Source organism: Lichenostomus cassidix, chromosome 3 (genome assembly GCF_008360975.1).
Source record: "Lichenostomus cassidix isolate B80296 chromosome 3, HeHo_3.0, whole genome shotgun sequence".
In the NCBI taxonomy this organism is placed as follows: domain Eukaryota; kingdom Metazoa; phylum Chordata; class Aves; order Passeriformes; family Meliphagidae; genus Lichenostomus; species Lichenostomus cassidix.
This window is the reverse complement of record NC_139483.1, coordinates 5403962-5431346: the sequence shown is the minus strand read 5'-3', so window position 1 is coordinate 5431346 and position 27385 is coordinate 5403962. Positions and strand designations below refer to the sequence as shown.

General features: G+C 40.3%; 1 protein-coding gene and 1 long non-coding RNA gene across 6 annotated transcripts in view; one reads left to right on the top strand and one right to left on the bottom strand.

Moving 5' to 3' along the window:
• The window catches only part of LOC146438933 (uncharacterized), a 147570-nt gene extending 138426 nt beyond the window's left edge, over nt 1-9144 (bottom strand). For 3 of the 4 annotated variants that reach the window (XR_014850566.1, XR_014850567.1, XR_014850569.1), the window contains exons 1-2: nt 9045-9144; nt 8745-8896 (exon numbers count right to left, since the gene is read on the bottom strand). This is a non-coding gene — a long non-coding RNA (uncharacterized LOC146438933). Of the gene's footprint in view, nt 1-8060; nt 8122-8744; nt 8897-9044 lie in introns of all 4 variants that reach the window. The other variant, XR_014850568.1, reaches the window with a different exon arrangement.
• A 3034-nt stretch (nt 9145-12178) lies between these two features.
• PNPT1 (polyribonucleotide nucleotidyltransferase 1) lies at nt 12179-27007 on the top strand. 2 transcript variants are annotated; one of them, XM_085054190.1, is made up of 29 exons: nt 12179-12381; nt 13796-13856; nt 14172-14246; nt 14682-14787; nt 15106-15155; nt 15605-15668; nt 15764-15811; nt 16472-16585; nt 16831-17017; nt 17195-17246; nt 17964-18021; nt 18171-18267; nt 18363-18465; nt 19267-19337; nt 20021-20057; nt 20830-20896; nt 20998-21087; nt 21405-21458; nt 21563-21669; nt 22236-22307; nt 22404-22467; nt 23022-23105; nt 23583-23666; nt 24311-24417; nt 24511-24566; nt 25119-25197; nt 25528-25575; nt 25928-26086; nt 26834-27007. In XM_085054190.1, exons 1-28 carry the CDS (start codon nt 12194-12196, stop codon nt 26081-26083), a joined length of 2379 nt encoding a protein of 792 aa, XP_084910316.1. In that variant the 5' UTR covers nt 12179-12193; the 3' UTR covers nt 26084-26086; nt 26834-27007. The 2 variants fall into 2 exon arrangements, with proteins under 2 accessions (XP_084910316.1, XP_084910317.1); XM_085054191.1 differs by lacking the exon at nt 12179-12381 and having other exon boundaries at nt 13817-13856; nt 14176-14246.
• The last annotated feature ends 378 nt before the right edge of the window (nt 27008-27385 follow it).

The following is a 27385-nucleotide window of genomic DNA, read 5'->3' as shown; positions in this document are numbered from 1 at the left end:
ACCCAAGAGGCTTCCTCGAAGCAGAGCCCTCAGCTCTGTTGACTTGTGTTTTTAAAAGGTAATATAAATTCCACTTACGCTGGTTTGTTTTGATGTTGAAAATTGGTCTCCATAGACATGGTTGAAATCATGCCCTGCAGCACCGAGGCTGGAGCCAACAACCACACAGCCCTTCGCCAGTGCAGAGCTCAGGAGGCTTTAGAGGTGTAAACGCCATCCCACCCAGCACAGCAGCACCAGCAGAGCACAGGGGAAGGGACAGGGTGCCCCACCCCACAGGGAGAAGATACAGCTGTGGCCACCCTGGGAGAGGTCTGTGGGTTCCCCCCACATCACCCTCAACCCATTGCTCACACAGTTCCTTCACCAGGCATACACAAAGACCCCATGGGAAGCCTAAAATATTAATTTTTGTTCATTTTCAAAGCCTCCTTGCCCTGCAGGAGCTCCCTCGAAAGCTGACACACAGCTAGGACCACAGCGGTGTTTGTCAAGCAGAAATGGCAATTAAAAAAAAATAAGGGAGGTGAGACAAATGAGGGGAATATATGGAGAAACGACAAGCAGAGGTTTTTATATGGAAATTTATATCGAGGGTAACATTCCTGTCTAACACAAGCATTTTAATACTTCCGGATGCAAGCCCCAAGCCAAAATCCAGTGAGGTCTGATGCTACGATAGTGTTTAAGTTCAGGGATGCTGAACATTTTGCAAGAGCTACAGGTTTTCCCAGTGCCAAAAACCATCCAGAAGAACAACAAAAAAGCTTTTAATTCTGCCCCAATAATCCCTCCACAATGTCCCAGCACGGAGCAATCGCAGAGCACAAATGAGTCCTGAGGCACCAAACCGCCCAAGTGGATTGGAACACTGAGATGCTGCAGAACCTGCCCACTCCATCCCCAAAAAAGGCTGGGAATGACCCACATTTGAGAAAGCATTACTTCCATGACACTGTTTTCTTCTTCCTTCCAGCTCTAAGGCCACCTCTGCCACCTCCTGCACCAGCCCAGGGTGGTTTTGCAGCACTCCCTAGCACTGCAGATCCCAGGCAGCAAGGAGGATTTCCCTGGAAAGCTGGCTGAGGCTGGGATAAAGCGCAGGATGGCCTGGCTGAGGGGGATATCAGGTCGAGATCAAACCAGGAGACACATTGCCCAGGTCAGCAGTGCAGCGAGCACGAGCGATAAAGTGTTCGGAACAACTTGTCCCGGAGCTGCCGCTGCTCCTCCACGGCTGCCAAGGCCCATTTCTGCTTGGTTTATGCACCATGCCAATTCCTCCCCTATAAGATTAAGCTGCCTCGAGGCAATTTCAACTTACACATCTGATATTTGGAGCATTTGCTATGCTCTGCAGCTCAGGAGCCAGCACAGCCCCTGCGCTGCCACTTCCCCTTTTCACCTCACGTCACCCTTCACAAAAGCACTTGTTCCCATTTAAGGGCTCACACAACTTTTCTGGGATTTTGAGACATCAAGGGAGTAATATTTTGCTGAAGAGCAGGATAGAACCATCAGTGCCATATAGATCAACACTGCAGGGGCATCAACCTGACAGCAAAGCACACAGGACCTGTTTGCTTCGGTATGTCCATCATCCTGGAGAAGAGTTTCCCTCTCTTAAGACTGTTCTGAGCTCATGAAATCCATCAATTAGTCACAAATACCAAACCTAGAAACAAATAAATGCTATTTGAAGCCTAAAAGCCTGGTTTCAAGATGATTCTGAGTGGTTCCAAGTTAAAAAGGCAGATACCCAATTAAATATATTCAATAATCTTGAAAGTCTCCAAATTCCTTATTTGTTTACTTATCCAACTACACATGAATAATTTTAGTCTAGCACAGGCCTGTTTGGGTGCCAGATCATGTTTGCAAGTCTGCCCTGTGAAAGGCAAATGTACAGTTGAACTTGGATGCTATGCAAGTATCAGCCAGCTATTAGCAGTGATTGCTAAACAATTTTTTCCAAAAATTAGATCAAACAAAGCTCAATGCCTGTGGTTGTTGCTGGTTACTGCTGTGAGCAAAACTGTTACTAATACACAACTGGTTGGGCTCAAATTATAAATGCAATTAAAATGCTGCATTTACCTAGCTAGAGCAGTAACTCTATGGAGATTTTTTTTTTCTGCATTTAATCTGATTTCTGCACACACCAACAAGATGGACAGACCTAAAGGGAGACTTGTGTGCACAGGAACCATGATCATCATGATTCAGCTCACAAAACACCACAAAATTTTGCAGATGCACCTCCAAAACCATTGGTTAGATGAAACAGTTTTGTAACAGAGTTATAATGATGACCATGGAAAAGCAGAAGAAGAAAAACTTCCTGTGGGTTTGGCGTTATTACTATTAGTGATGGCTGAATTCATTTTGCCTCATTTCCAATACAGTCAGATATTCAACTAAAACTTGAACACCATCTGTTCATGATCCAGAGACAACAAGGACTGGAGACCAGGAACCATGATGATGGCAATAGTTATACACAGATTTTTGCCTACCAGATCCAGTCTGGGACCTGTGAGAAAGGCTCTACCTGGAACAAGGGAAAAAGTTTCCTCTAAATGCAAAACCATTTCTAACTGAATCAGCACTGGATGTGTGGAAAGAATATATTTACAAGGGAAAAGATTTTACAAGAAAATTTTGCAAATGTAATCAATTCCTGCATGGAAAGAGTCTCTGGAGCAGCAGGGCAGGAGGCAGCGGCTTTACAGCAACTGGAGAGGAATGGTTTGCAAAACCTCTGCACGTCAACCTGTGCTATAATTACACAGCCCATTAGTTTAATCACTAACAACTCCAGACTCTTCATGATGAAATCAAGAGTGCTGTTTCTCTGATTTGGGAAGCTCTCAGAAATCAATTTTTTTAAGCTGAAGTTTTCTTAAAAGGTTGACAAACCCAGGAACATTAAAACTCTATATTCAGGAACGGAAGCAAATCAACTAAAGAAAACATCCAATAAAAGCACCATGAAAGACCCTAGAGCAAACTTAATTGTGATAACTGAGTTTAATGATGTTAAATGGTAAAGCTCATCATAAAATTACGACTGAAACTTCCCCCCAGTATTACTTAGGGCAGGTTTCACTCCACTTAACTTGGACAACACGAACAGGATTCACAATTCATTTAGTCAAGGAAAACCTGTGGGGAGCAGGAGGGTTGAGGAAGCATGTCCATAATTAACTCCATTTGGAGGCACAGTTATGGTATGTGTGTGTGCATTAATACTTCATTTTCCTTCCCTCAAGCATTTGTGCTCCTAAATTTGTAACCAAGGTTTGCACATTTCCCTGAATGAGAACAAATCCGTGCAAGGCTTTGCTCTGACATTTGCTCAGCATTGAGCCCACTCTGTCCCAGGCAAAACCAGCACAAGGGGACACAGAGGGTGTCCCACCCCTTCCTTCTGCCAACAGCAGCACAAGCCAGGGGGCACAGGTGGGCTCCCCTCAGGAATTCAGGAATTGCAGCCAGGCCATGCCAAGCCCCAAGGGTCACTCTAGGAGGTGCCATGGGCAGTTAGTTGGTCACAGAAGGGAAGCTCTCTCCAGGAAGCAACAACTAACACCCACCCCGTTAAAGGCAGGTGCTGAACAGATGCCAAATTACTACAAAAGCACCCTCAGCAGCATTTCACTGCAATCCTCAAAAGCATATTCTCTCTTGCATGTAACCAAGGCCGCTGGTGTTCAGGGCCAGCCCTGGCCAGGGATCCCAAGGCAGAAGCCAACTATCCCCAAATCTTGCAGAGTCAGCCAAGAAATTGGGTTTTGTTCCAGCTCAGCCACTCAGGGCAAGAGGCTCACAAACCTCAGAGGCTTCAAATTCTTCCCAGGGTTAAAAAATCAGCCGTGGCCTCAAAATTTTGTGGCATGGCAAGTCAAACTCCTTTTCAAAGCACGTGAAGCAGACAAAGCGGATTTTCTTGGCATTGCTTTTTTTGCACAGCCTCCTTAGATGCTGAGAGTTTGCTGATGCCCATCAACACCTTGCACTGTACCCCCGTTAGAGTAAAAATTATTGTGCAGCTCCAGCTGACCACATGCCACTGCTCTCAAAAGTATCACACCAAAGCAGGTTCAGAAAGAAAATACAAGATTTACAGATTAGAGGTTTTTTGTTGCTCATGGCAAGGGCAGAATTACATCTGCTTGAGGATTTCACAAACAGAAACTACTCAACAATTGCTTGGAATTGGAAAATAGGTACAAACCTAAAGGAAAAAAGTCACTGAGAGAAGATTCAGCAAGGAGCCCATAGTTAATGATACACTGGATATTGCTACCCTGACTTTGTGTTTCTACTTGCCTGTACACACAATCATTTTAGAATCCTGAAAACAGCAGTAACAATTTAAAAAAATCATTTATTAATAAGTGTTTTTTTCAGAACTGGGATGAAACCCCTGAAGCCACTAAGACAGAGTATCACCTGTCCTGGGAATAATATGCTGGGAGTTGTTGATAACAATCATTCCAGTGACACAGCTAAAAACAGGGTGTACCACAGAGAAACTCTTGGTTTCCTTCAGATGCTCCTTACACCCCCCTCACAAAAACTTAAAAGAAACATATAAAGATCAGGTTTTGGATGCTCTTAAGACAACACCTGATACAAGACCAAGGCCAAACACACAGTATGAAATTATGAGACAATAAAATAAATCAAAGTTGCAGCTGAACCACTGAACTGTTACCAGCTGTAGAGCAAATTCCTGTTACAGAGAGCAGCTGCTATAACCCTGTAAAATTTTACATGTTCTGCACATTTCAGACCCCAAAACAGGGTTGACTATATTTAGCTTTAAATAGTAGATACCCTCATTAATATAAAAATACATACCACTATTCTACTACTACTAACACTGGCATTTGTTAAGCCAGTTGCAACTTGTGCAGGTAACTGTATGAATTAAACACCACATTCTGAATTCTTTACTAATCTTTCTTTCAACAAGGTAGCAACGTGTAAGTATAGCTATAGTAAGTGCTGATGGGATTTACAACTGGGTCCTGACTATAAATCATATTTTTATCAGGCTCAGAAACTTTTTATTACTGTTTTCATCCTTCATTTTATGTCTGGTATCTCCTCTCATCAGGAGGACCTATATCAAGGTGTAGCTCCTACTACATACCCCAAAAAATAATACAGATTTTTTCACAAAAAAAAATTTGGGATTCCAAGTATTAATTTTTAAGAAATAAGTATTTACATTCACAGTGAAATTTAAAAGCTCCATGCAAAGGGCTTGACCCAGCCCTGCTGAAACCAGTGACATTTGTCACAGCAAGAGGATGGAGCCAAACACACTGGAAATGGATCAAGGACATGGCACGGGTTGACAGACTGCTCCATCATTGGATATTAATTTAAGCTTAAACCTCCTTTATAAGGCAAGTGGGTGAGAACAGCAAAAAAAAAAAAAAACCATATCAATCACCACATCCACACAGTTCCCAACTCCTATTTATAGTTTTGCTTTGAAATTGAGGAGAAAAATGCAAAGCATCATGCCAAAGGGGAACAGCTATGATCCACAGGACTCTGAGCTGCAAGGCTGCTGTTTTATTTCAAGTGTGCTGTCCACCACACTCAGCACTGCTGTAAGCTCAGACTTCATCAACATCCAACTTTTGTTAAAATTTCAAGGATTTTTTCCTTGAGTTTCTCAGAAAAAATAGGTAGGATTCAATACTTAATGTGTTTTAATGATTGACAAGTTGTGGTCAAGAAAACATCTCCTGTCTTTCTCCACTCCCTGGACCTTGGCACCTCCAGAAACTTGAAGGCTCCCAAAGCTTTGCTTTTTGTTAAAAAATCTTTACGAATCACTGTCTTACTTTTGCTTCTCTTACTTGAAAATGCCTCTTAAAATTAACATACTGAGTGAGTTAAAAGAGAGCCCAAGGAACCATTAAAAAGCTATTTCAAAATGTCACACTCACAGCTAAGCAATCACAAGTAGCATTTTGACAATGGATTTGAAGAGTTCCAAATTCACCTTTTTTGACTGATTTTGGTAATCACCCAACACACCACAGATCAAACACGTTTTGCTCTTCTATCACTCAAGGAATTCAGAGCCTTGGGTCATTCCAGACCTTCCTGTACTCCTTGCTATGTACCATAACTCCCATATTAAGCATTTAAAATTCGAGCTTTGGCTCTCCACAGCCAACAAAGGCATTGCAGGGTGACAGAGAGGAGCCCTGAGCAGTGCTCAGCCCTCAGATGGGATATTTGGAGTGTTTTGCAGAGCACAGATCATTTTAACATGGGCACCCAAAAACAGGATTGGCAGAGAGCAGCGCATACATCTGGCAGCTTTGTGCATTACACATGATGTTCACTTACATTTCTTTTTACATTAACTGAAGAACCAGGTCATCAAAGCCATCTGTAGTGTTAGAAGTGGTGCTAATTCAATTTAGAAAACAGGAATCTAAACATTACCCCACACAAGCAAAGTGCTCGTGCAGTTAGCTTTGCTCATCTCTTTTAAGGGCACAGCATTGAATGATCAGAGTTCACAGAAATGCCTGGAAAGACTTAGAAATCACACCTCTAGGTCCTCCTCTGAATTTCATGAGCTTAGGGTCTCTTCAGCTCCTCTCCACTCCCATTGCACACAAAAAGGGAAGAGCACTGTCCCTAATAAATTCTGTAAGATTTACTATTTCTGCAGATTTTTCTCTTCCCTTCAAATAAAAAACACTCTCTGTGCCAATCGCTCATCCATGCAAATTCAAAATTGAAATGAAAACCAAGCAGTAGTTCTCTATTACTCCATAAATATTCCGTCTATCCTTGGAAGTTTCCAAGCAAGCCACGGCGGAGTTGGGTGGGCAGAAGCTGCACCCTGCAGGCAGCAGCGGGAAACAGGCAGAGCACAGCCGGGAGCAGCACACCCCGTGCTCAGTTCACCAGTGACACCGTGTGGCAGAGGGTTATTTTAAATAAAAACACACTAAATCACGCATTTTAGGGTTTCGCGCTCTCCAGGGAGCTCGTTGCAAACGTAGGCAGGGTATTCTCAATTTTGGTACTACAGAAAGGCCAGGGCATGGTGAGGGCCCCCCATACTAAAGGGATAGCCTCTGGAATTAAACAATGTGGAATTAAAATGTGATGTTTCACACTACCTTGAAGGAATTGTTCTTCAGTGAACTGGTTGGGAAAAAAGAAAAGGTAACTCTCACTGTGGTTGCTCATCCCTCTAATTTTCTAGCAAAGCCAGTGCTCCAGGTCTATCTACTAATTTCTTCCCTCTATCCCATGCCAGGAGCAGCCCCCAGCACACACCCTAGCCCAGCTCAACACCCCCAGCCAAGGCATATTTACCACTTCAAATAAAGCACATTTACTTCAAAAGCGCTCTGCAAATAAAACAAACACTTGCAGAATCTCAAATACTACAACAAACAGGTCTATGTATTAAGTAAGTAAATATATACAAGCAGAACCTCCACATGAAACTTGTCCCACTGACCTGGAATACTCCTATTTCCTGGGGAGTTGGTGAAAGAGAAAGCAGCTCAATAAAGAGGAATAAAATACAAAGGTAATTCCTTTAAGAGGACAGAGTTTGTTAGAGGGAATAGTTTTCCTTCCATTAGATAGAAATACACATGAATACAATCTTACAACATGTGTACATAATGATTTCAGCACAATCCAGACTCAAGGCATCTGAGCAAGTGAAGTGGCTCCAAGTGTCAAAAAACCCAAATCCACAGCTCCCAGAAGCCATTGCAGCTCTCATTTGATACCTGGCCAAGAACATTTAAATTCCTGGGAAGAAGAATGACATATAATCTCTATTTTCAAGTAATATAGAGGGGTCTCTCTCAGAACATACAAGCATTACCCACTTTCCTGCAGAACTGCCCTTGCCAGCTCACATTAACAGGCTTGAGTCAAAGCCTCTGCACAGACACAAGGTCCCTGCAGCTGAATACAGAAGCTTCCACTACAGACCCCCAGTTTCAGAGGCTGCTCCACCCCTTTGCATTGCTGAGCCACTTTTTACTCACCAGAAGTTCCAATTGCCCAGGTTTGGTTTTTTCCTTCAACATAAACCACCGAAAAGCTGGCCTGTAGAGACACATTACATCCCCTACACCAGCAGGAAGTCTTGGTTGCACACAGTTTGATGAACATAAGACACTTTAATTCTCAATTTAAAACAATAAACAGGACAAAAGAGAGCTCAGGAAAGCATGAAGCTGACTCCACTTGTTTAAGCAGGGAGCTTATCTTTCCTTTAGTGTTATGCTTCTGTTGTTTTCCCCCATGAGTGAAAGAAAAAAAAAATAGCAACCATTTTCCTGGAGTCCTTCACAAATTTTAGATTTCACAGCAATAAAAAACAGAACTCAAATTGCTTAGAAGCTTCTCCCTCAAAAGAAAAAAGTATGATACCTTTTGTGCTTATTACACTGCAGGAATGACACACAGGCTTTACAGACACACACTTTGACTGTGGACACATCCAAATAAGTCTTCTGGGAAATAAAGTTTCCTCTGTCAGCTGTTCAACCCTCTACTTTACTTGCACTTTATAGGGTACAAAAATAAAATTAAAAAGCTCCACACCCAGCTCATTTTCAAAACCAGAGCACTGGTTTGGGGAAAGGGGATTTGCATCTTTAACTCTTTCTCAGGTGTTCAAGCACTCCTAGAAGAGAAATGGTTGCTTGTGGAGAACTCCAACTTACCCAGCAAGACAAGAAGGCTTGGGATGAGCACAGGCTGGAGTTTGGTCACCTACATCTTCTGCTTGAATCCACCTTCCATTCCCAGGGCCCACAGAATGCTGCCATTTCACACTTCTACTCAGAGAGCAGAGCAGCACAGAGCCCTCAGGAACCTGGGAAAGAAAGGAAGAAAAGGCAGGTGCTGCCCTAAAATAGGACGAGACACAGGTGTCCCCAACAAGGCCCAGGAGGCAGATGGGCAATTTGTTTGATGTGATCATCCCCCCTTGTTATTTCACTTAAATCAGAGATTACACCCACCTGCCACACACATTGTGATTGCTAAGTTCATCCAAATGAGTTTCCTGAACAACAGTGGGACACTTCAGTTATTACAGCTAAGGAAATCCAGCAGCATCTGAAATCCATCACAAGAAACACAGCAGGAAATTAAAGTAGATCTAAACACGACAAGAATAAGGAGAGAAAACCAAATAAAATAGAAAATAAGATGATTTAAAGTCACTCAATTTCAATAGATACTCCTGAGGCTTCTTTAGAAAGTTAGGATGAGAGATCTGTATGCTGCTAAAACAAGTTTATCAGTTCAAAAAAGGCTGCTTGCTCAGGTGCAGCACCCCAGGGGTATTTAGTGATGCCATGATGGCTCTTCACAGTTTGTAATAAAACCAGCAATGGGATGCCCTACTTGGGAATGGCTAGAACACTACTGGGAATCTTTCCTGGAACAGTTGCAGGTACTGTTTCTTATCAGCATTGTCCTTATCTTCAGTGATGGGAAAAAAGGGGGAAGTAAATTACTGTCAGGCTGGTTTTTTGTTAGGGTTTTTTGTTTGTTTGTTTGTTTTTTAAGTGCTATATTGACCTCCTTTTATAAAGCCAGGTCTGTGCAATAGGTTCCACTTCAAAGCAAAGTTATAATAAATAAAATAACAAGTGTGTAGAGCTTTATGCCAAAATTGTGTAAGGAGCTCCATTTAATCTTGCTTATAAAGTAGCATATAAACTTAAGCCCAGAAAAACAGAGCCATCAAAAGGCATCCAGGGGAAGAATGCATGGAAAATGGTCACTGCCTCTTGCCAGGGCAGTTGGTTCCATGTTTAATATTCCTTAAAATAGCCATGCATGATTTTTTTACAAGTGTCTGTAGCACTTGAAATGAGATATTTGCTGAGCTGCAGGATGGGGATGGATAGAGTTGGGTGATCAGCTGTAGATGAGCCCTGGCCAAAATAAATAAGTGGCTTAAGACTGAAGTGGATCATAACTAATTCCCTCAAGGAACTTGGAAAACTTTAATGCAGATGAGCTCTCTGCTGCACCAGCACACCCAGTGAGCTGGAGAGGATGGGGATAGACAAAGTGGCCAAAAGGGAGTGCTTGAGCTGCTCCTGAAAAAAAAAACTCCTACTTTTATTAACAACCGTAGGATAAATATCAGGAGGATTCACACAGCACAAAAACATGGAATAATGTCATTGGGAGATATTAAATATGTTTATTTCAGTGTGGCAGAGGCTGATAGAAGAAGCTCAAAATCTACTGCTGCTCTCCTGGGAAGCTTTAATAATAATCAATTAAAATTAGCAAAATAAAATCAAGTTGCTATATTAACTCCATGCTTTCCACAGACACTTGTGCATCCATATCCAAGCTTGGGGTGTTCCAAAGGCCAGAAGGCACCTGGTGAATTCAGGGTTCTCCTTAACTCTGCTCCTCTGAGCAAATGTCTCCCAGGCTTTGTGTGACTTGGGAACCCTTGGAATGGTTATGGCTTTCTGAGATGAAAACTGCATTTGTGTGTTATTGTAGAAGCCAAATTTTCTCATACAGCAAGTAAATCTCATTTTACAAGAAAAAGGTGTACTTAGGATGGACTTTAAAAATTTTGGCCAGCTCAAGCTTTTATGCTAAATAGCTGCAGGTGTCTACACTGGGCTGGACTTTTTTGTGGTTTGTTTTGGGGTTGTTTGAATTTCCAACAGTGGAATTTAAAAGAATACCAGAGAAAATTTAATGAAGAGGGAAATGAAGTGCAAATCTTTCTTACTAAATGCACCATACTTAATGCCTTTTTTCATGAGATTAAATTCTAATTTTGTTTGCTGCCTTGTATCTTGGATGAAATCCAAGCTCTGGTATCCTTTTCCTGTCTGTTAGTCCATGACAATGATGAAATATTCACTTACCATTTTGGTGAGTGTGAGAATAGTAATTTTAATGAGTAATTACAGTAAAAACTTTCCAAACAATTGTCTCTTTGTCAACAGCAAAGGGAACAGGAATTCAGGAGAACATGGGGAACATTCTTGCTTTGCCACCTAATATATTTGTGTACCAAATAAAACTATACCAAGAAATTGTAAACCTGTGTAAAGTTAACAGCCCTTTTGCCCAGGCCAAATCCCAAGTTTCTGATCATTTTACCTCTCTCTTTTGTGTGTTGCCAAAAAGATAAGAAACAAGTTGGCACAGAAGAAAAATTGCTTGGATTGTTCTGCTAGTGAATGTTTCCTATAAATGCAGCTTGGACAGAAAAATTCAGTCAAGTAAACAAGCAATAGCAAAAGAGCATTAGAAATAAAATAGCAGTAAATTATTCTGTTTATTACTTACTTGCCGAATTTAAATTGTTAAATGCAGGTGGCAGATGAGGTTAAGGTGATGTGGGACAGTTTATACCCATTTAATACCTCACTGCTGTTGTGATCAGTTCTTCACAATCACATTCTTGTTCCCTCACCTCAGCGAGATAATGCACATTAATCACTGATCTAGTTTGCATTACTCTGAGGAATAATGAATGAACAAAAGCACTGTCCCGAGTGACATTCTGATGCACTCCGAGCATGAACAGAGTTTGAACAAGAAGCGATCGGCGATTTCTGTGCTCTAACCCGCTTTTTGCACAGTGGAGATTATTTTGGTGTAACAATCTCCTGGTTTAAAGCGCACGCATTGGGATATTTGTGTGTGTGCTACAGCAGAGGGTCTGTGGGCAGATGATTCCAAAGGCGGGTATTTTCCCCTCACGCACGGCGGCGGGGCTCCGGGCTGCCCTCAGGGCGGGCAATGCTCCCAGCTCTCCCGGAGCCACCTCGGCTCCTGAGGCGCCAGCGGCGGGGGGAGCCGCCAGCCCGCTGCCCGTGTCCCGCTGCTCGCTGCCAGCCCCCGTTCCAGCGGGTTTGCTGTGTTTCCAGCCCGGGCTGGCTGCCAGGCCGCCTCCGGCGCCTTTTCCCGCGCCTTTTCCCGCCGCTTTCCCCTCAGGAGCCGAGGGTGCGGAGCAGCCCCGTTCGCGCTCTGCGCCGCCTGACCCTCCCCGGCCGCCGTACCGCCGTACGGAACCGAAACCGGCGCTGCTGTGCCGCAGCCAATCCGCTTGGCTCTTACTGCGCGGCGCCGCTCCCCCGAGCCAATGGCGTGGCCGCCCTCTCCTGCCGCGGGCGCTATGGCGGCCGCCACGAGCTGCGGCCGGGCCGCTCTGGGCGCGCTGTCCCGGGATGGCGGCGGGGCCGCGGCGCGCTGGCGGCGGGTTGTGCCGGCCCCGGGCCGCTCTGCCCTGCTGGGGGTGCCCGCCCGCGGCGCGGCGGCGGGGCCCCGCTCCGGCAGGGCCGTGACGGTGGAGGTGGGCGGCAGGTGAGGACGCTGAGGGCTGAGGGGAGGCAGTGCAGAGCTGGAGAGTAAGTCAGACGGGAGGAGAAACCGGAACAAAACGCGGAATCTGTCGAGGTTATCCTCAGCCGGACGCTGTTTGATGTCAGAGCTTGGTGTGTTTCCAAGGCTGATCAGCAAGCAGGCAGGCTGGGTCGGTAAATCAGCCTTGTCATCGCTAATCAGGGGCAGCCGGGAGCTAACAAGCCCTAGGGATGCAGAAATCCAGATGCTGATGGATGTCCATGCGTGCACTGCCAACTTAGTAACTCACTCGAGGCCACCGAGTGGATCAGAAGGGATGGAGACCTCTCCGGTGAGGAAAGGCTGGGAAAATTGGGATTGTTCAGCCTGGAGAAGAGAAGCCTTGTGGTGACCTAATTGTGACCTTCCAGCCCCTGAAGGGAGCTGACAATAAAGAGACTTCATGAAGGCGTGAAGTGACAGGACAAGGAGGAATGGGTTAAAATTGAAAGGCAGTAAATTTAGACGGAATATTAGGAGAAAAGCCTTCCCTGTGAGGCCCTGGCACAGGTTGCACAGAGAAGCTGTGGCTGCCCCATCCCTGGCAGTGTTCCAGGCCAGGTTGGACAGGGCTTGGAGCAAGCTGGGACAGTGGGAGGTGTCCCTGCCCATGGCAGAGGCTGGAACTGGATGAGCTTCAAGATCCCTTCCCATCCAAACCATTCTGTGGTTCTGTAGCTGAACTATGTTCATGACAACAGTAAAAATCACACTTACAGGTCACAAGGGCTTTGCCCAGGTGTTCCTCTGAACACGTGAACAGTTACCTGGGATAACTTACATAGGAATTACAAACTAATCATCCTGGAGGGGCTGTGCTTGGGAAGGGACCAGCTCTGCATTTCTGTGTATAAATAATGACATGGGAAGTCTGGAGGCTGTGCTGGGCTTGTGGAATAGCACCAAGCACCCAGGCTGCATGGCTGTGGAATGAATAATCCATACCTCACTCTCTTTCTCCATTCTCTGCCATGAAAGAGGGAATGTTTTGCAGCTGTGGTGGGAGGTGGTGTTCTCTGAGTGTGGAAGCAGCTCCCCCTGTTTTGTGAGGGAGTTTTGCACTGGCTGAACCCCAGCTGGAACAGGTGGTGATTCACCTTTGCCTCCAAGGCATGGATGGAACTCCTGGTGACAGCTGATGTAGCTGCAAGGGTTTCCTTCGAGGTGAAAAAAGCAGGACACTTGAGCCAAAAGCACTTTAAGATGAAATAGTCGATTTGGGTCAAAGAATTTCAATTTCCTTATACAAGGAAGATTTTTGTCTGGTGTGAAGCATAGGCTTTGTTCTGTGCAGTTGAAGCTGCAGATGAATGCAGAAATTGCTGGAAAATTTACATGAATTCACTACAAGTAACAGGTTATTCCTTTTCTTTAGAAAGATGGAGTTGTCCTCTGGAAAACTTGCAAAGTTTGCTGATGGATCTGCTGTTGTTCAGGTAAAAAAAATTTAAAAGTTTGTGCAGTTACAAAATTCCTGTATCTAAAATGACATTATTTGGGCATCAGAGCCTGTTATATGTGGGATATAGAGCCTCAAGTGGCAATTTCATCCCTAATGAAGTGACAGCTGTATTTTACAGGAAAAAATTGTGTTTGAAAAGCAGAAATAATGATGTGAAGTGTGGGTTTATGTGGTGGTTTTCGGCAAAGGATAATTCTTACAAATTATTGGCTTGTGAATAAGTTTAGAATGTCAGGAGTGACTTTGTTTGCAGGTAACTTCAGTTTTTTATCTGTTTTTCTTAACCCAGCTAGGTGACACAGCAGTTATGGTCACAGCAGTCAGCAAAACCAAGCCCTCTCCCTCTCAGTTTATGCCATTAGTGGTAAGTACTAATGACAGAATCAGTTTTGTGCTAATCAGTGGTGAATTTAGCAGGGATAATCCTTAAACACTGGAGTTCAGGATGCTGGGGAGAGAGGAATGCAAACAGAAAATGTCAGAACCAGAATTGCAGTTGATGATAAAACATCTAGATGTCCAGGATCCCTCTGTGAGTTAGGGATGAGCCCTGGAAGTTCTCTGCCTTGGCTTGAGTAAGGCTTTCCTCAAAACCCATGTGAACATTGCCCCAGCATCCAAGCCCAGATGTTGTGGTTTGGTTGTGTGGAAAACTGGTTGGATTGTGAGGCTCAAAAGGCTGTGAATTATGAAGGGTGGGAAGTAGATGACTGGGGTTGGAACTGGATGATCACCAGGGTTCCTGGTGTTTCAGTAAATAATCAGTTGTCATTAATAATCCCTGAATTGTCTTTGGAAGGTTGACTACCGTCAGAAAGCTGCTGCAGCGGGAAGAATTCCTACAAACTATCTAAGAAGAGAGCTTGGTTCCACTGATAAAGAAATTCTTACAAGCAGAGTAATAGGTAGACTGAAACATTTTATTTACAATGTATGTTAAAAATTTTGTTATTTTTTCCTGAGTATTTGAAAGTGTAGTCATTTGCCGTTTCCAAAGCTGATTGTTTTTAGTAATGTCAGGATATAATCCTATAATTTATTGTTTATCAATATGATTGAAATTTTAAGGTTATATATGTCATCCTAAATATCTTTCTGGGTTCTCTGCCTTTTCTTTTTTTTGTTTAAAAAATTTTGTCCGTTTCTTGTGGGGTTGTTGTGAGCCAAACTGAATTGTAACTACTGAAAACCAACTTTTCTTAGTTGGATTATTTCTTTTGCAGATCGATCAATCAGACCACTCTTTCCAGCAGGCTACTTTTATGATACACAGGTAGGTCATGCTACCTTCAAACTGGAAAACTGGGATATGGCCAATGAAAATTTCGTGATACAGGCCCTGTTTTAAGAAAAAGTATTTTTGTTAACATCATGGAGTAGTTTGCATTTTACTAACCAGTCTAATACTGTAAGGCTGCTTTTTAATTTGTCATCTCCTTGTCTTAAATTATTTGCATTACATCCTAATTTCCAAATGTTGTCATCAAGAACAGAGTAAAGAGGCTAATAGTAAATGTTTTATATATGATGTGATACAATATTATCCATTAGTAGGGAGTTTATCAGCTTTCTATTTTAAATAACTGAAAAAAATTTCCACATGCAGTATAGGCTTGTGTAGATACATGGAATGTGAGGGTTTTTTAGTGTCCTTAGCTTTGTATTGACAGCTAATAAAAATGTATAGGTCAAAATTATTCATTGTCTTTTATCTTATGCCAGATCCTTTGTAATCTTTTAGCAGTAGATGGTGTCAATGATCCTGACATTTTGGCAATTAATGGAGGTAAGAGGGCTGTGAGAAACTGCTGCTTCTGTGGGATTTAATAGGATTGGTTTTTTTGGTTTTTTTTCTAATCCACATTTTTGTTTTCATTTCAGCTTCTGCAGCACTTGCATTGTCTGATATCCCCTGGAATGGTCCAATTGGTAAGTAAACATTTTGAAATTATGGGTGATTTTAAGGTAATGGAAGACTTAGACCACAGTTGGTGATTTACTTTTTTAACAAGAAGCTGAATCTAAATACCAAATTTCAAGAACTGGAAATAATTTTACAATGGATAGGATTATTGCACTTCAAAGGATTATTTTTTCTGGACTAAATACACTTCTGGGAGGAATTACAATCCAGGAATAGTGTCATATAGGGACCAATAAATTAACATTTTCTTGAGAGAAACTCAGTCTTGAGGAGCATTGTTTGGAAAATAGCTGGTTCAGGATACTTTTCCTGTAGGAACTCAAGAAGAGATTTATTTCATTATGAATATTTTCTGGAAAGAGAAATGATCTAGCCAAGAATAACTATTTAACTGTATTTTCCTTTCATCTGAAGTACACTCACAACATTGTGTGCCATACTACTTGGTATTGTTTGCTCTATCCAGTAATAGTACCCAAAAGAAAAATAAAATAGATAATTTTGTCTTCTAGATTTGTTCTTAATGTACAGTCAACATGCTAATAGTTTAAAATTAATCTGTAGCTTTAATCACTGTTTTGAGCTGTATAAATTTCAAAGTAAAATGATGTCTTAAAGAACTTCCTTATTATAATAGTAAATAACTTTGTGGAGTTTCTTGGCAGGTGCAGTAAGGGTAGGGCTGGTGGATGGAGAGACAGTTATCAATCCAACTCGAAAAGAAATGGCTTCTAGTGCTCTCAATTTAGTTGTTGCTGGAGCTCCACAGAGTCAAGTTGGTAAGTAGGTTAATGTTGCCTGTTGGGGGCTTAGCAAATCTTTGCAGATATTTTTCTTATTTTTGAAACATGTATTTCTACACAATAGTAGGAGTAAACAACAGTGATAGGTAACTTTGGGTTAAGTAAAGTAAATTCTGTTATATTTATGCAGTTTAATGTTAATCTGCATTTCCTCAATTGAGTTAGATTGCTATTGAACAGCGAAATAGCAATTTACTGAATTTTTAACTTGCCATTGCTAGTTATGTTGGAAGCAACTGCTGAGAACATACTGCAACAAGACTTCTGCCATGCCATCAAAGTGGGGGTGAAGCAGACCCAGCAGATAATCCAGGGCATTCAGCAGCTGGTGAAGGAGAGGGGTGTTGTCAAGAGAACTGTCCAGAAGTTGTTTATGGCTCCTGAAGAGATCGTGGAGTATGCAAAGAAGTGAGTTCAGAACAAATAATGCAGATGTAGCAATGTTTATAAATATCAGTGCTGGTGCTTTCACCAGACTGATGTTTCACTAAATATTTTTCAAATATTTAGTCCTCAAGAAAAACCCTAATTACAGACATGATTTTTAAGCTGTGTTTTCAAAAATTCTTTCTTTTCTCTCCAAAGACTTGCTTATAACAAGATTTATGCAGTGTTCACAGATTCAAGCCATGACAAAGTAAGTAATCAATCATGATATAATTATTTTCTTAATATCATAGTGAAACTGTAGTGGGATTGAGTTGTTTCAGCTTTTAGCTCTTCAGGCTCCATCCCTGGAGGTGCTTAAGGAAAGACTGGATGTGCCATGGTGTGGTTGACAAGGAGGTGATCTTAGGTTGGACTTGATCTCAGAGGTCTTTTCCAATCTCAGTGATTCTGTGATTCTGTAATAAAAACTTGTCTCCTTTGCATGTATTTGTAATAGTAATAATAAATTGTTCTCTAAATTCTTATCTACTAGAATATTTGTTTGTATTATGTGGACCTGGAGACTCCCTTTTCACAAGGAGTCACATGGAAAACATGAGGGCAAACGGGTACAGGTTACTCCTGAGAGGTTCTGATTGGGGCACAAGAGCAGTGTTCTTGGGAAAAATTACCAGCCACTGGAATAATCTCCCCAGGGAAGTGGTGGATTCCCCATCATGGGAGACTTTAAAAATTCAGCTGGGCAGGGTGCTGGGCCATCTTGTCTAGACTATGCTTTGGCCAAGAAAGGTTGGATCACACAACCCTTAAGGTCCTTTCCAGCCTGATTATTGATTTTTGAATTTGTGTGACAGTTCTGTTCTTATTCCTTAAATTTTTACAGATCTTTAAGCCAAACACACCCCCAAATCTCCATTGTTGTTCTGCCCTGTAGAGTTAACTGGTTGCAAATCCTGTGTTCTAGATTTCAAGAGATGAGGCAATCAACAAAATAAGGCTTGAAACAGAAGAACAGCTGAAAGGTATTACTTTTTGTTTTCTTAATATTTAGAGAATGCTTGAATGGAGCACTACTTGGAGTTACAGTGTGCTCTTTCTTAGAAGCTATTTTAATAAAAGTTCTATAAAATTTGTTTTCCAACTTCAGATGCAATTTCTTTTTTATACCCAGAAAAATTTCCGGAGGCTGAGCCTTACGAAGTCATGGAATCTTTCAATGTGGTTTCAAAGGATATTTTTAGAAATCTTGTTCTAAATGAATATAGAAGGTGGGTGCGTCAAACTCCTACTGATAATATTTCTGTCAGCTTTTAATCCAAGACTATAGCTTAACTGATCTTTTAATTCCTCTTTGTCACTTCAGGTGTGATGGGAGAGATTTGACTTCCCTCAGAGACATTAAATGCGAAGTGAACATGTTCAAAATGCTTCATGGATCTGCCTTATTTCAAAGAGGTCAAACACAGGTAGTGTCATTTAAACATCAGAAATGATAAATGAATTATCAAAAGCTGTAAGATCTGTGTCTTTCATTGAAATTCCAGGTTTCCTTTTTCTTCACATTTACATAGTAATAATTAGAAATGCTGTGTAGGTTGGGAAGTGCATTGGTGCGTAGGGCACTGCTGAATTGTGCACGTCATGAGAAAGCTTTTAAAAAGAACTTCTTATGGAACCTGAACTAAATAGGGAAATTCTACCCCAAAAATTGCCATAATGAGATTATTTTTTTTCTCTTCTTTGCCAAAAGGGTCGGTTGTTGGGTGGATTGAATTAAGAGTGTATTCAGGATTTGGTCTTCTCTATTTTTATAGCTCCTTTTGCTAGAGGACTGTCAGCCATTGATCTGACTTATTACACTGACTTTGGGTGGCAGTTGCAAAGAGTGATTTATTCCCCAGTGTTGTCCCCTCTTATCCCACTGAAAAAACACCCACTGAGGGTCTGTGTGGGTTACAGGCACAAACAATGTCGTGGCTGCATCTGGCCCTGTCTCTTAAATGTTTCTTAAGGAGCAAACTGCTCTTGGCTCCTGCTTAAGAAGCATTAAATTAGTATTTTTAAATGTGATTGCTTGTAAGATTGTACGATCTTTATGGATTATGAATAAGTTTGTATGATGGAGAAAAAAAGTTTGCACAGGTGGTAGGTGATGGTATCTTGTTTGCTGCTGAACTCATTCTTTTTGATTCTTCATAAACAAAGTTGTGAAAGCTGGAAGTGCTTAAGGGGGGTTTATTTTTTATTTTAGCTCATTTTTATTTTAGGTGCTGTGTACAGTTACATTTGACTCCCTAGAATCGAGTGTAAAATCAGATGTTATCTCAACAGCAGTGAGGTATGTATATCTTGATGCTTTGGCAGTGATAGTAACAGGGTTGACATTTAAGCACATTTGATAAAATTCCCTTGATTTTTGACATAGATACTTTTTTTTTTTAGCACTGAAAATTGTGTAAAATTAGATTTTGAAGTGGCCTCTTTTCATGAGATCATGGCCACTGGTTTTTGTTAAGGTGACATTAATTTCATAGGTGCACATTTGAAACTGGAGATTATTACAAGTAACATTCAGTCTGTTTTATATATTTAAAATACTTGTGTTCTTTTTTTAATGGAGCACAAAAAAAGCAGGGAAGCAGGGAAATTTCAACTTATTATGTAGCAATCAGGTCCTTGTGCTTTTAACACTTCATTGCTGAGAGCTAAAGTAAAATTTGTTCCCTTTAAAGCCACACTTTAAATTCCCTTAAAGTGATGTCATCCCAGTGATTTCATCCCAGTGTGGGAGTTTTTACATTTTAATGTCTCAGCCTTAATTTAACTGAAGTTTTTTTTGCCCTGGAAGTGTTTGTCCATATTCTCTAATTTTGTTAACTGTGGGTGATCAGCAAATGTATTGATTTGTTGGTTTTGGCTGGGTCCATTTGTAAGCATAGCAATATAATCTTAAATTACCTGTTGTGTGTAAAACATGTTTGGTTGCTCCTTTTTTGACATGGTCTTGTTTTTAATTAACAGTGGAATAAAAGATAAAAACTTCATGTTGCATTATGAGGTGAGAGTTTTCCTGTGTCACAGCTTTCTGCATGATTCACAGAAAGGCTTTATGTCTTGTTTTTAAAAGTGCAGTTGATCACTTCCAAGGATATAAATTAGCTCTAGATTTGCTAAAATGTATTTATGCTAATTCATGCATGAGTTTATATGAACAGAAGTGCTGGTTTCCTGTAAAGCAGTAGGTAATTTGTAAATTGCCATTTTATATAATAGCCTTTTTAATGCCATAACATTAGGTGAGCTCCTTCAGAACCAGTTCTTACTGAAACAGGATTAACCTGTGCTATTATTTTTAGTAAACTCTATTAATATGTTTAGCTGATGTGCCACAGCAATAGTAAATAAATGCTTTTACATCTTGGATCTCTCTCAGCCTTTGGAGCTTGCCCAAAGTATTTCCTACAGGCAACAGGCATATCTTGTTCCATTATCTCTGTGACAGAAATAACATTTCTGCTAGGTTGTTTGACAAGTTTATTTGGAGGAAGCTTCTTGTGTTCTTTCTTAGCTACCTTGCTACTGCTTTATTCTCTTTTATTCTACAAGTAAATATTTACAAGTGAAATATTTGCTAAACATTACCTAAAGTGGTTCTGGTTTGCAAACCAAGTGACTGATAGCAGTCATGTGGTGGTTTGATTATTTTATTTTTAATTTCTTTTTACCTTTAGATGCACCAAAACTTCAAAGGTTTTTTGTTTCTAAGTGTATGTTTTAAAATGGAAAAGAAATGCAGGTTAATTTTCGTGTACACATTTTTTTCCTCACAGTTTCCACCTTATGCAACCAATGAGATTGGCAAAGTTACTGGGATGAACAGAAGAGAGCTTGGACATGGTAAGTCCAGACTGGAGAAATGCCATGCTGGAAGTTTCAATATTTTATCTGATTGGTATTTATGGATCACTTAGTGGTTGCTTTGGTTTTTTTTTAAACAGGTGCACTGGCAGAACGAGCTTTGAAACCAGTTATTCCCCAGGATTTCCCATTCACCATCCGAGTTACTTCTGAAGTGTTAGAATCAAATGGTATTAGGATTTTCTTGCTTTTAACCTTGTGCTAGAGACTAAATTTGGTTCTTAAAAAGCCTAGGTTTGACAGACTTGACTTAGAGGCATTTTAAATAATAGATTTCAGTTTAAATGTTCTTAATAACTATAACCTGAAATGTTTAAAATAAAAAGCATGTATATGGTCATGAGCAATGGACCTTTCTTGGTTTAATAAAACTGTTATTTAACATAACTGTATTGTTATGTTACAGGATGAGGAAAGTAACTCAGCTTGTACTGAGACCCATTTTTCAGTGTTTAATCCCTGTCTTTTTCCTATATTCCAACTCCAGGGTCCTCTTCAATGGCTTCTGCATGTGGTGGAAGTTTGGCCTTAATGGATGCAGGTACAAAATATAGCACTTCCACAGAAAAACTGCATGTGATAATATGTTACAGGCTCTGGAAATGAGCAGAGGCTTCAAAATCTTTTTTTTTTTGCCACTCTTAGGAGTTCCAGTATCAAATGCAGTGGCAGGTGTAGCCATAGGCCTCATTACCAAGTGCAGTGAGGGAAAAGGCGATATTGAGGACTATCGCTTGCTGACAGACATCCTGGTGAGTGTTCCTCACATTGTTATTGTTGCTTAATGCTGAAAAATACATCTTCTGGCCTTCTTTTGTAACATTCTACACGGTTAATTCTGGCACACTGCTACTGGAAAAACTAGTTGTACCTTCTCTGTTTTATTTCCCCAATTCCTCCCTTATTTTGAAATTTTTTTATGGAATGTCCAGTCATGTTTCTTATTTCTTGTGTTATTAGTTATCTAAACGTTCATAAGCTTTCTCTTTCCAATGAATTTTGTCTTTTCTCATGGGAGGAAAAGATTAATAATTGTTGAACAATTTACTGAAAGACACAAAATATTTGGTAGAGAATCAGCACTCGGGTGGCTGGGGAGGAAAATGTGCAGCCACTGACAGCACAAAATCAGCTGTGGATCAGAAACTTGTCCACAAAAGCTCTAAGGAGAGAAAGGAACACTGTTAATGCTGAACAGCAAAATAAGGCTGAAGAAAACTTGAAAGTCTCAAAAGTAATTCCCCTGTACTTTTAGTATAGTGGGACCTGGCACTGGGATAAATGACTCCTACTTGGTTTTCTCTGTCTGTGCTGGCAGGGAATTGAAGATTACTATGGAGATATGGATTTCAAGATGGCAGGCACTAATAAAGGGATAACAGCACTGCAGGTATTGTAACATTAAATCTTTCTCAAGTGAAACTCTGAGAGAGTGTTAGAAAAGCTTTGCTGACATATTGATGTCACTTCATTCTTTTCATGTCAGGTTGATCTGAAGCTGCCAGGAATACCAATAAAAATTGTGGTGGAAGCTATTCAGCAAGCTACAGGTAGGTCCATGCTTGGATTTGCACCCATTTTATCATATTAAATGATAAATGGTATTGAGGTTTATGAAACTAAATAATAAACTATTCATTTGTTGCTCTCACTGTGGAAAAAACAAGCTTCTATCTTCATAAAATGGGTGTGGCTTAATAAATAAGCTTTAAACTAACTTCAAAGTAACTTCAGACATTGCATGATTTGGCCTAACACAAGTTACATGACTTTGTTCAAATCCAACTGGTCATGTTATAAAAATAACAGCAAACTTTTTCTCATTTCCCATAAATTCAGCTATATTTACTAGTGAAACTTGCTGCCATCTGTATTCTGACACGTGCAGCTAAAATATTCTTGAAGCACATGAGAAAATGAAGCTACATGGTTTAATAATAGTTTAATTAGTTGGAAAACTTTCAGCTTGATATTCTCCAGTTAGGCAGGAGACAGGTTTTGATGAAGGATCTTTTTCTACTTTATAACAAAAGCTATATGCATTTATTTTACTCTTACACAAGATTGCTGACTTTTTTCCTCTCTTCCTTTCCATCCCCTTTAGCTGCAAAGAGGGAGATTTTACAAATTATGAACCAAACACTGGCAAAACCCAGACCTAACAGAAAAGAAAGTGGACCAGTTGTAGGTAATGTTATTGTGGGAATTCATAAATTTCATAACTACCTTGTTAACAATAAACTTCTGCTTGAAACAGTTTTTTTTCCATGATTGATTGTTACATGTTTTTGCCCCTGCCCTGTGGGGTTATTTTTAATTTGTGGAGGGGTTTTGGTTATTTTGGGGGATTTTTATTGCTGTGTGGGGTGGCACTATCCCATTTCACTGTACACCAGAAAATGGGATTTAAGTGAAGTTATGTGAAGCTCTCAGAAAATCTAAATTGATACAGGTACCAGTATCAGTATGGCTTAAGGTAATTTGCAGTTATCAAAGTTATTCTGTGTCTTCATTTATTTCAGTTCCTACCTGTAATTACACCCATGTTCAGCAAATAACACAGGTAGCTGTAAAAGATTAAAAGCTAAAGGAATGTGCTTTTTTTGTGTTAGCTTTCAAGATGATTCTGTTTAGCATTTCAAAGGATTTTTAACTGTTCTTTCAGAAACTATCCACGTTCCATTATCAAAAAGATTAAGATTCGTTGGTCCTGGGGCTTATAATTTGAAAAAACTTCAAGCACAGACTGGTGAGACATTCTTGATTCCTGTGATAATTTATCCTGATGTGTTTCCCTTTGTTTCAGACTTGTATATTGAGCTGTTTCAATGCTCAGTGCAAACTAAAAATGAAAAAATACTGTTATCTGTAAAGTACCAGTAGATGTTCTGCTTTGGACCTGAAACTCTTAATGCTCTGGTGAACTTGATTGATGATTCTAAGGGGATTGGGGTGAAGAAAAGGAGGAAAATAATATTTCACTTTGGTTGCAAGCCTGTGTGGTCTGGCCACAAAACTACTCTAGAGGGGCAAAGAATTTTACCATTCTGGCTCCAAAACACTTTAATTTCCATCAGCTATTAATGCAAGTTTTATTAAAAATTACTGGGAAGTTGATTCATAACCCTCAAAATTTGTTCAGGATTGTTTTTCCTGCCTTGAAAAGATTATAAAAATAATCCTGTGTTCCTTTATGCCCCCCAAGTTTATCCAGGTATTGCAAGGAGGTAGTGGCCATGCAATTTCATGTAAAGCTGAACAAGGTTAAATAATGATTAGAACCTTAAAGCCTTAATGAATCTGTGCAAAATCATTCTGCTCTGTGCAAGTCTTTACTGAATGTGGCTTTTCTGCAATGTGCACCTAAATGTTCTCCTAAATCCCCATTTGAAGGTGTGACTGTAAGTCAGCTGGATGAAGAGACATATTCTGTGTTTGCTCCCACACCAGGGGCAATGCATGAAGCCAGAGAATTTATTGGGGAAATCTGCAAAGATGATGTAAGGACAAACTTCTATTTTAAACTTTTTCAATTGGATTTTGTGCATTTGTGTCTTACTGTTTGCTTTTTGGTTTTTTTTTTTCTTCTACAGCAAGAAGTTAATTTGGAATTTGGGGCAATTTATACAGCTACAATAACTGAAATAAGGTATAAAAACTGATTTGGTGTGGAAATTTATATATTTATATAGTTGTATTCCTGATATCTAAATATAATGTAAAACAACAATTGATTTTTAAGGGTGCCAAACCTATGCTGGGGATATTGGCACCTGCATCATTCCTGATATTTTTCCTGTTAAAAATGTTTTGTTTCCTAATAAAGCTGTTTATTTTTGCTACTTATTTAGTTTTTAGAATGTCTCTAAATTATAAAACTTAAGGCCTTTTTCATCTTTGAATCTGAAAGAGGTGGTATGAATTTGCTTTTCACTCCTCAACCCAATATTTGTCTTGTAGAAATTACTTTTTGGATGGTACCTATTACTGAAATGTACTGCCCTGAAATAAGAACTTCTCATCCACTTCCAGTTAAGGAGAAATGAGTGGATGTGTTGTGGTTGATAAAAGATTTTAAAAAGGGATGAGTAAAACTTTTTTTATGAGAAGTTTACTAATGTTTGCTTTGGGGACCATATGCAGAGTGAAATACAGACTTTTCTTGACACACTTGGAATAACTGTGCTGTTTCCTGCTGCAGAGATTCTGGAGTGATGGTAAAACTGTACCCAAACATGACCCCAGTATTACTTCATAATTCACAGCTGGATCAAAGAAAGGTAATCTGTCCTTAAACAGGTATAAAATGGGCAATTATATATTTTTAACCAGTTGTCATGGCTGTAACACACTTCCTGTTGTTCCACAGTCCATTTCCAAGTTAAAAGCTGTTAATTAGCAGGTCCTTTTTTAATTCTGCCTGCCCTGTACTTAAAGCTGCAAACAATCAACTGTGTGGCTGCTGCAGTCCCTTTTACACCAAAGTCTTTAGCTCTGCAATGCCCTTTTCTGAGCCACAGTGATTGAAATGTAGCATGAAGAACCCCTGAAAGAAGGGATTTTTATAACTAGCACTGATCATTTTGTTTCTGAAAAACACTGTTTTCTAGATTAAACACCCTAGTGCCCTGGGATTAGAAGTTGGACAAGAAATTCAGGTAATTATTTTTTTAACTTTAAAATGCTAATAAAATGCTGTTCATATTTTAAAATTTGATCTTTTTTCTAATTATTTATTTAAGGTTTATGAAGAAAATATTTTCCCATATTGGATTCCCTTTCTGTGATGGTTAACAGCCTGCTCATTCATATTAGATTTATTTAGTGTCTTATTCTTGCTATTTAGGCACCACATTCTGTGACAGCAATATATGCTAAGTGATATGTATTTATGGGTTTTCTAGCATCAAGTTGATAAAAAATCAAAACCAACCCTCCACCTTTTAAGGCAAAGTGCTATTTCCAGCTCTTGAAGTTGGTCAGTGTGAAAGTGCTTTGTTTCCTTTCCAGGTGAAATACTTTGGCCGTGATCCCACTGATGGCAGAATGAGACTTTCACGGAAAATTCTCCAGTCCCCAGCCAGCAGCACCCTGAAAACCCTGACTGACAAAAACAGCATTGTCCTGGGAGGGGCTGTTCCACACACATCCACGTCATCCCAGTGACAGGTAAGGCCAGAGGAGCAGCTTCAGCTGACTCAGTACTGCACTTTACAGTTCTTGGAAAGAATTGTGTTAGGCTGGGTTACACTGAGCAGTTACCCCTCAGTGCTGGGCAGGTGCTGCTTGCCAGCTGTGGTGAGGCTTGCTGGTGTTAACAACTGGCCCTTCACATGCTGTGGTTGTAGAGAGCTTGATACTGTAAAATTGGTTCAAATGCCTTGACAGTGTCAGGCATTCTGGGCAGCCCACTCTGTCCAAAACAAACTTATGTGTTCATCTACAATGTCCTTTTTCTCTACCTTTTAAAGAAAAACAACTGAACAGGGTGCTGGAAGAGAAGGAAAAATAAGCTACTTTCTTGATTAAGTCAGTAGTGGAGAAAATTTCAGTCAGTTAATGAAATGGCCAGAGCTCTTCTTTAAAAGTAGTTTTCCACATGTGTTCGACTGTCAGTAGGCTTATGCCTCAACTTTTCCCAAAATTTATGTGGGTCTTCTTGTTCTTAGAAAGCTGCTAGAACAGGAAGGTGCCTGAGCTTAAAATCAGGAGCAGTTAGACAGCAAGACTGGCAAATGAAAAGGCACAGCAAACAAGTGATAACTCTGGGCAATCTGTGATAACTTTCTAGGAATGATTGACAGCACTACAAGAAGGGAAAAATCACTGAAAACATCTCGGTTTTAAGAAATGTTTTTGAATTTCCTACCTTGGAATAATGAGTTGGTTACAGAATATTTTGTCTCTTTTTCAAAGGTGTCTGTGGAAATACAAGTGACCTTTGCTAGAATCTCTACATGGCCTCGCAAGAATCTGCAGGTGGATGTGGTTAATCATATTTATAAAATAGACACTATTTGTGCTTAAAGGTGATGTAGAACTTCAAAGCCTTCAAATTTATTAAAAACATTACAATAAAAACAGAAACAATAGAAACAAGCAATAGAAACAAGCAATGCCCTTGTCTTGTGTAGCAAGGCTGAGATGAGAATATAAGAACATGGAATTCTACAGACTGAGAAGATGATATTTCAGTGCTTAAGATCCTTCTCATTATCAACTCAGAACTGTGAGTATGAGAAGCAGGAATTGAACAGTTCTTTCGTGGAAGAAGGAATTACCCTGTACACTTGGTTAAGAGGTACATTTGGCCAAAGTTTTACTGACTTTGGGTACAAGTGTTCAAGACTGAAATGTTGAGCAAGATGTAAAGACTTGGAAGTATCACCTTCAACATGACGGATGCTGTTTTAGATAAATACATCTATCACTGCCAAAAGGTTCGGATTTTGTTGAGCAAAAATATCT

Excerpts from the sequence above, each read along its gene's own strand:
- PNPT1 (XM_085054190.1), top strand. The coding sequence starts at position 12,194 with ATGGCGGCCGCCACGAGCTGCGGCCGGGCCGCTCTGGGCGCGCTGTCC. Across the intron at positions 15,156-15,604 it reads GCTACTTTTATGATACACAG|ATCCTTTGTAATCTTTTAGC; the intron begins GTAGGTCATGCT and ends ATCTTATGCCAG. Across the intron at positions 15,812-16,471 it reads CCCCTGGAATGGTCCAATTG|GTGCAGTAAGGGTAGGGCTG; the intron begins GTAAGTAAACAT and ends GTTTCTTGGCAG.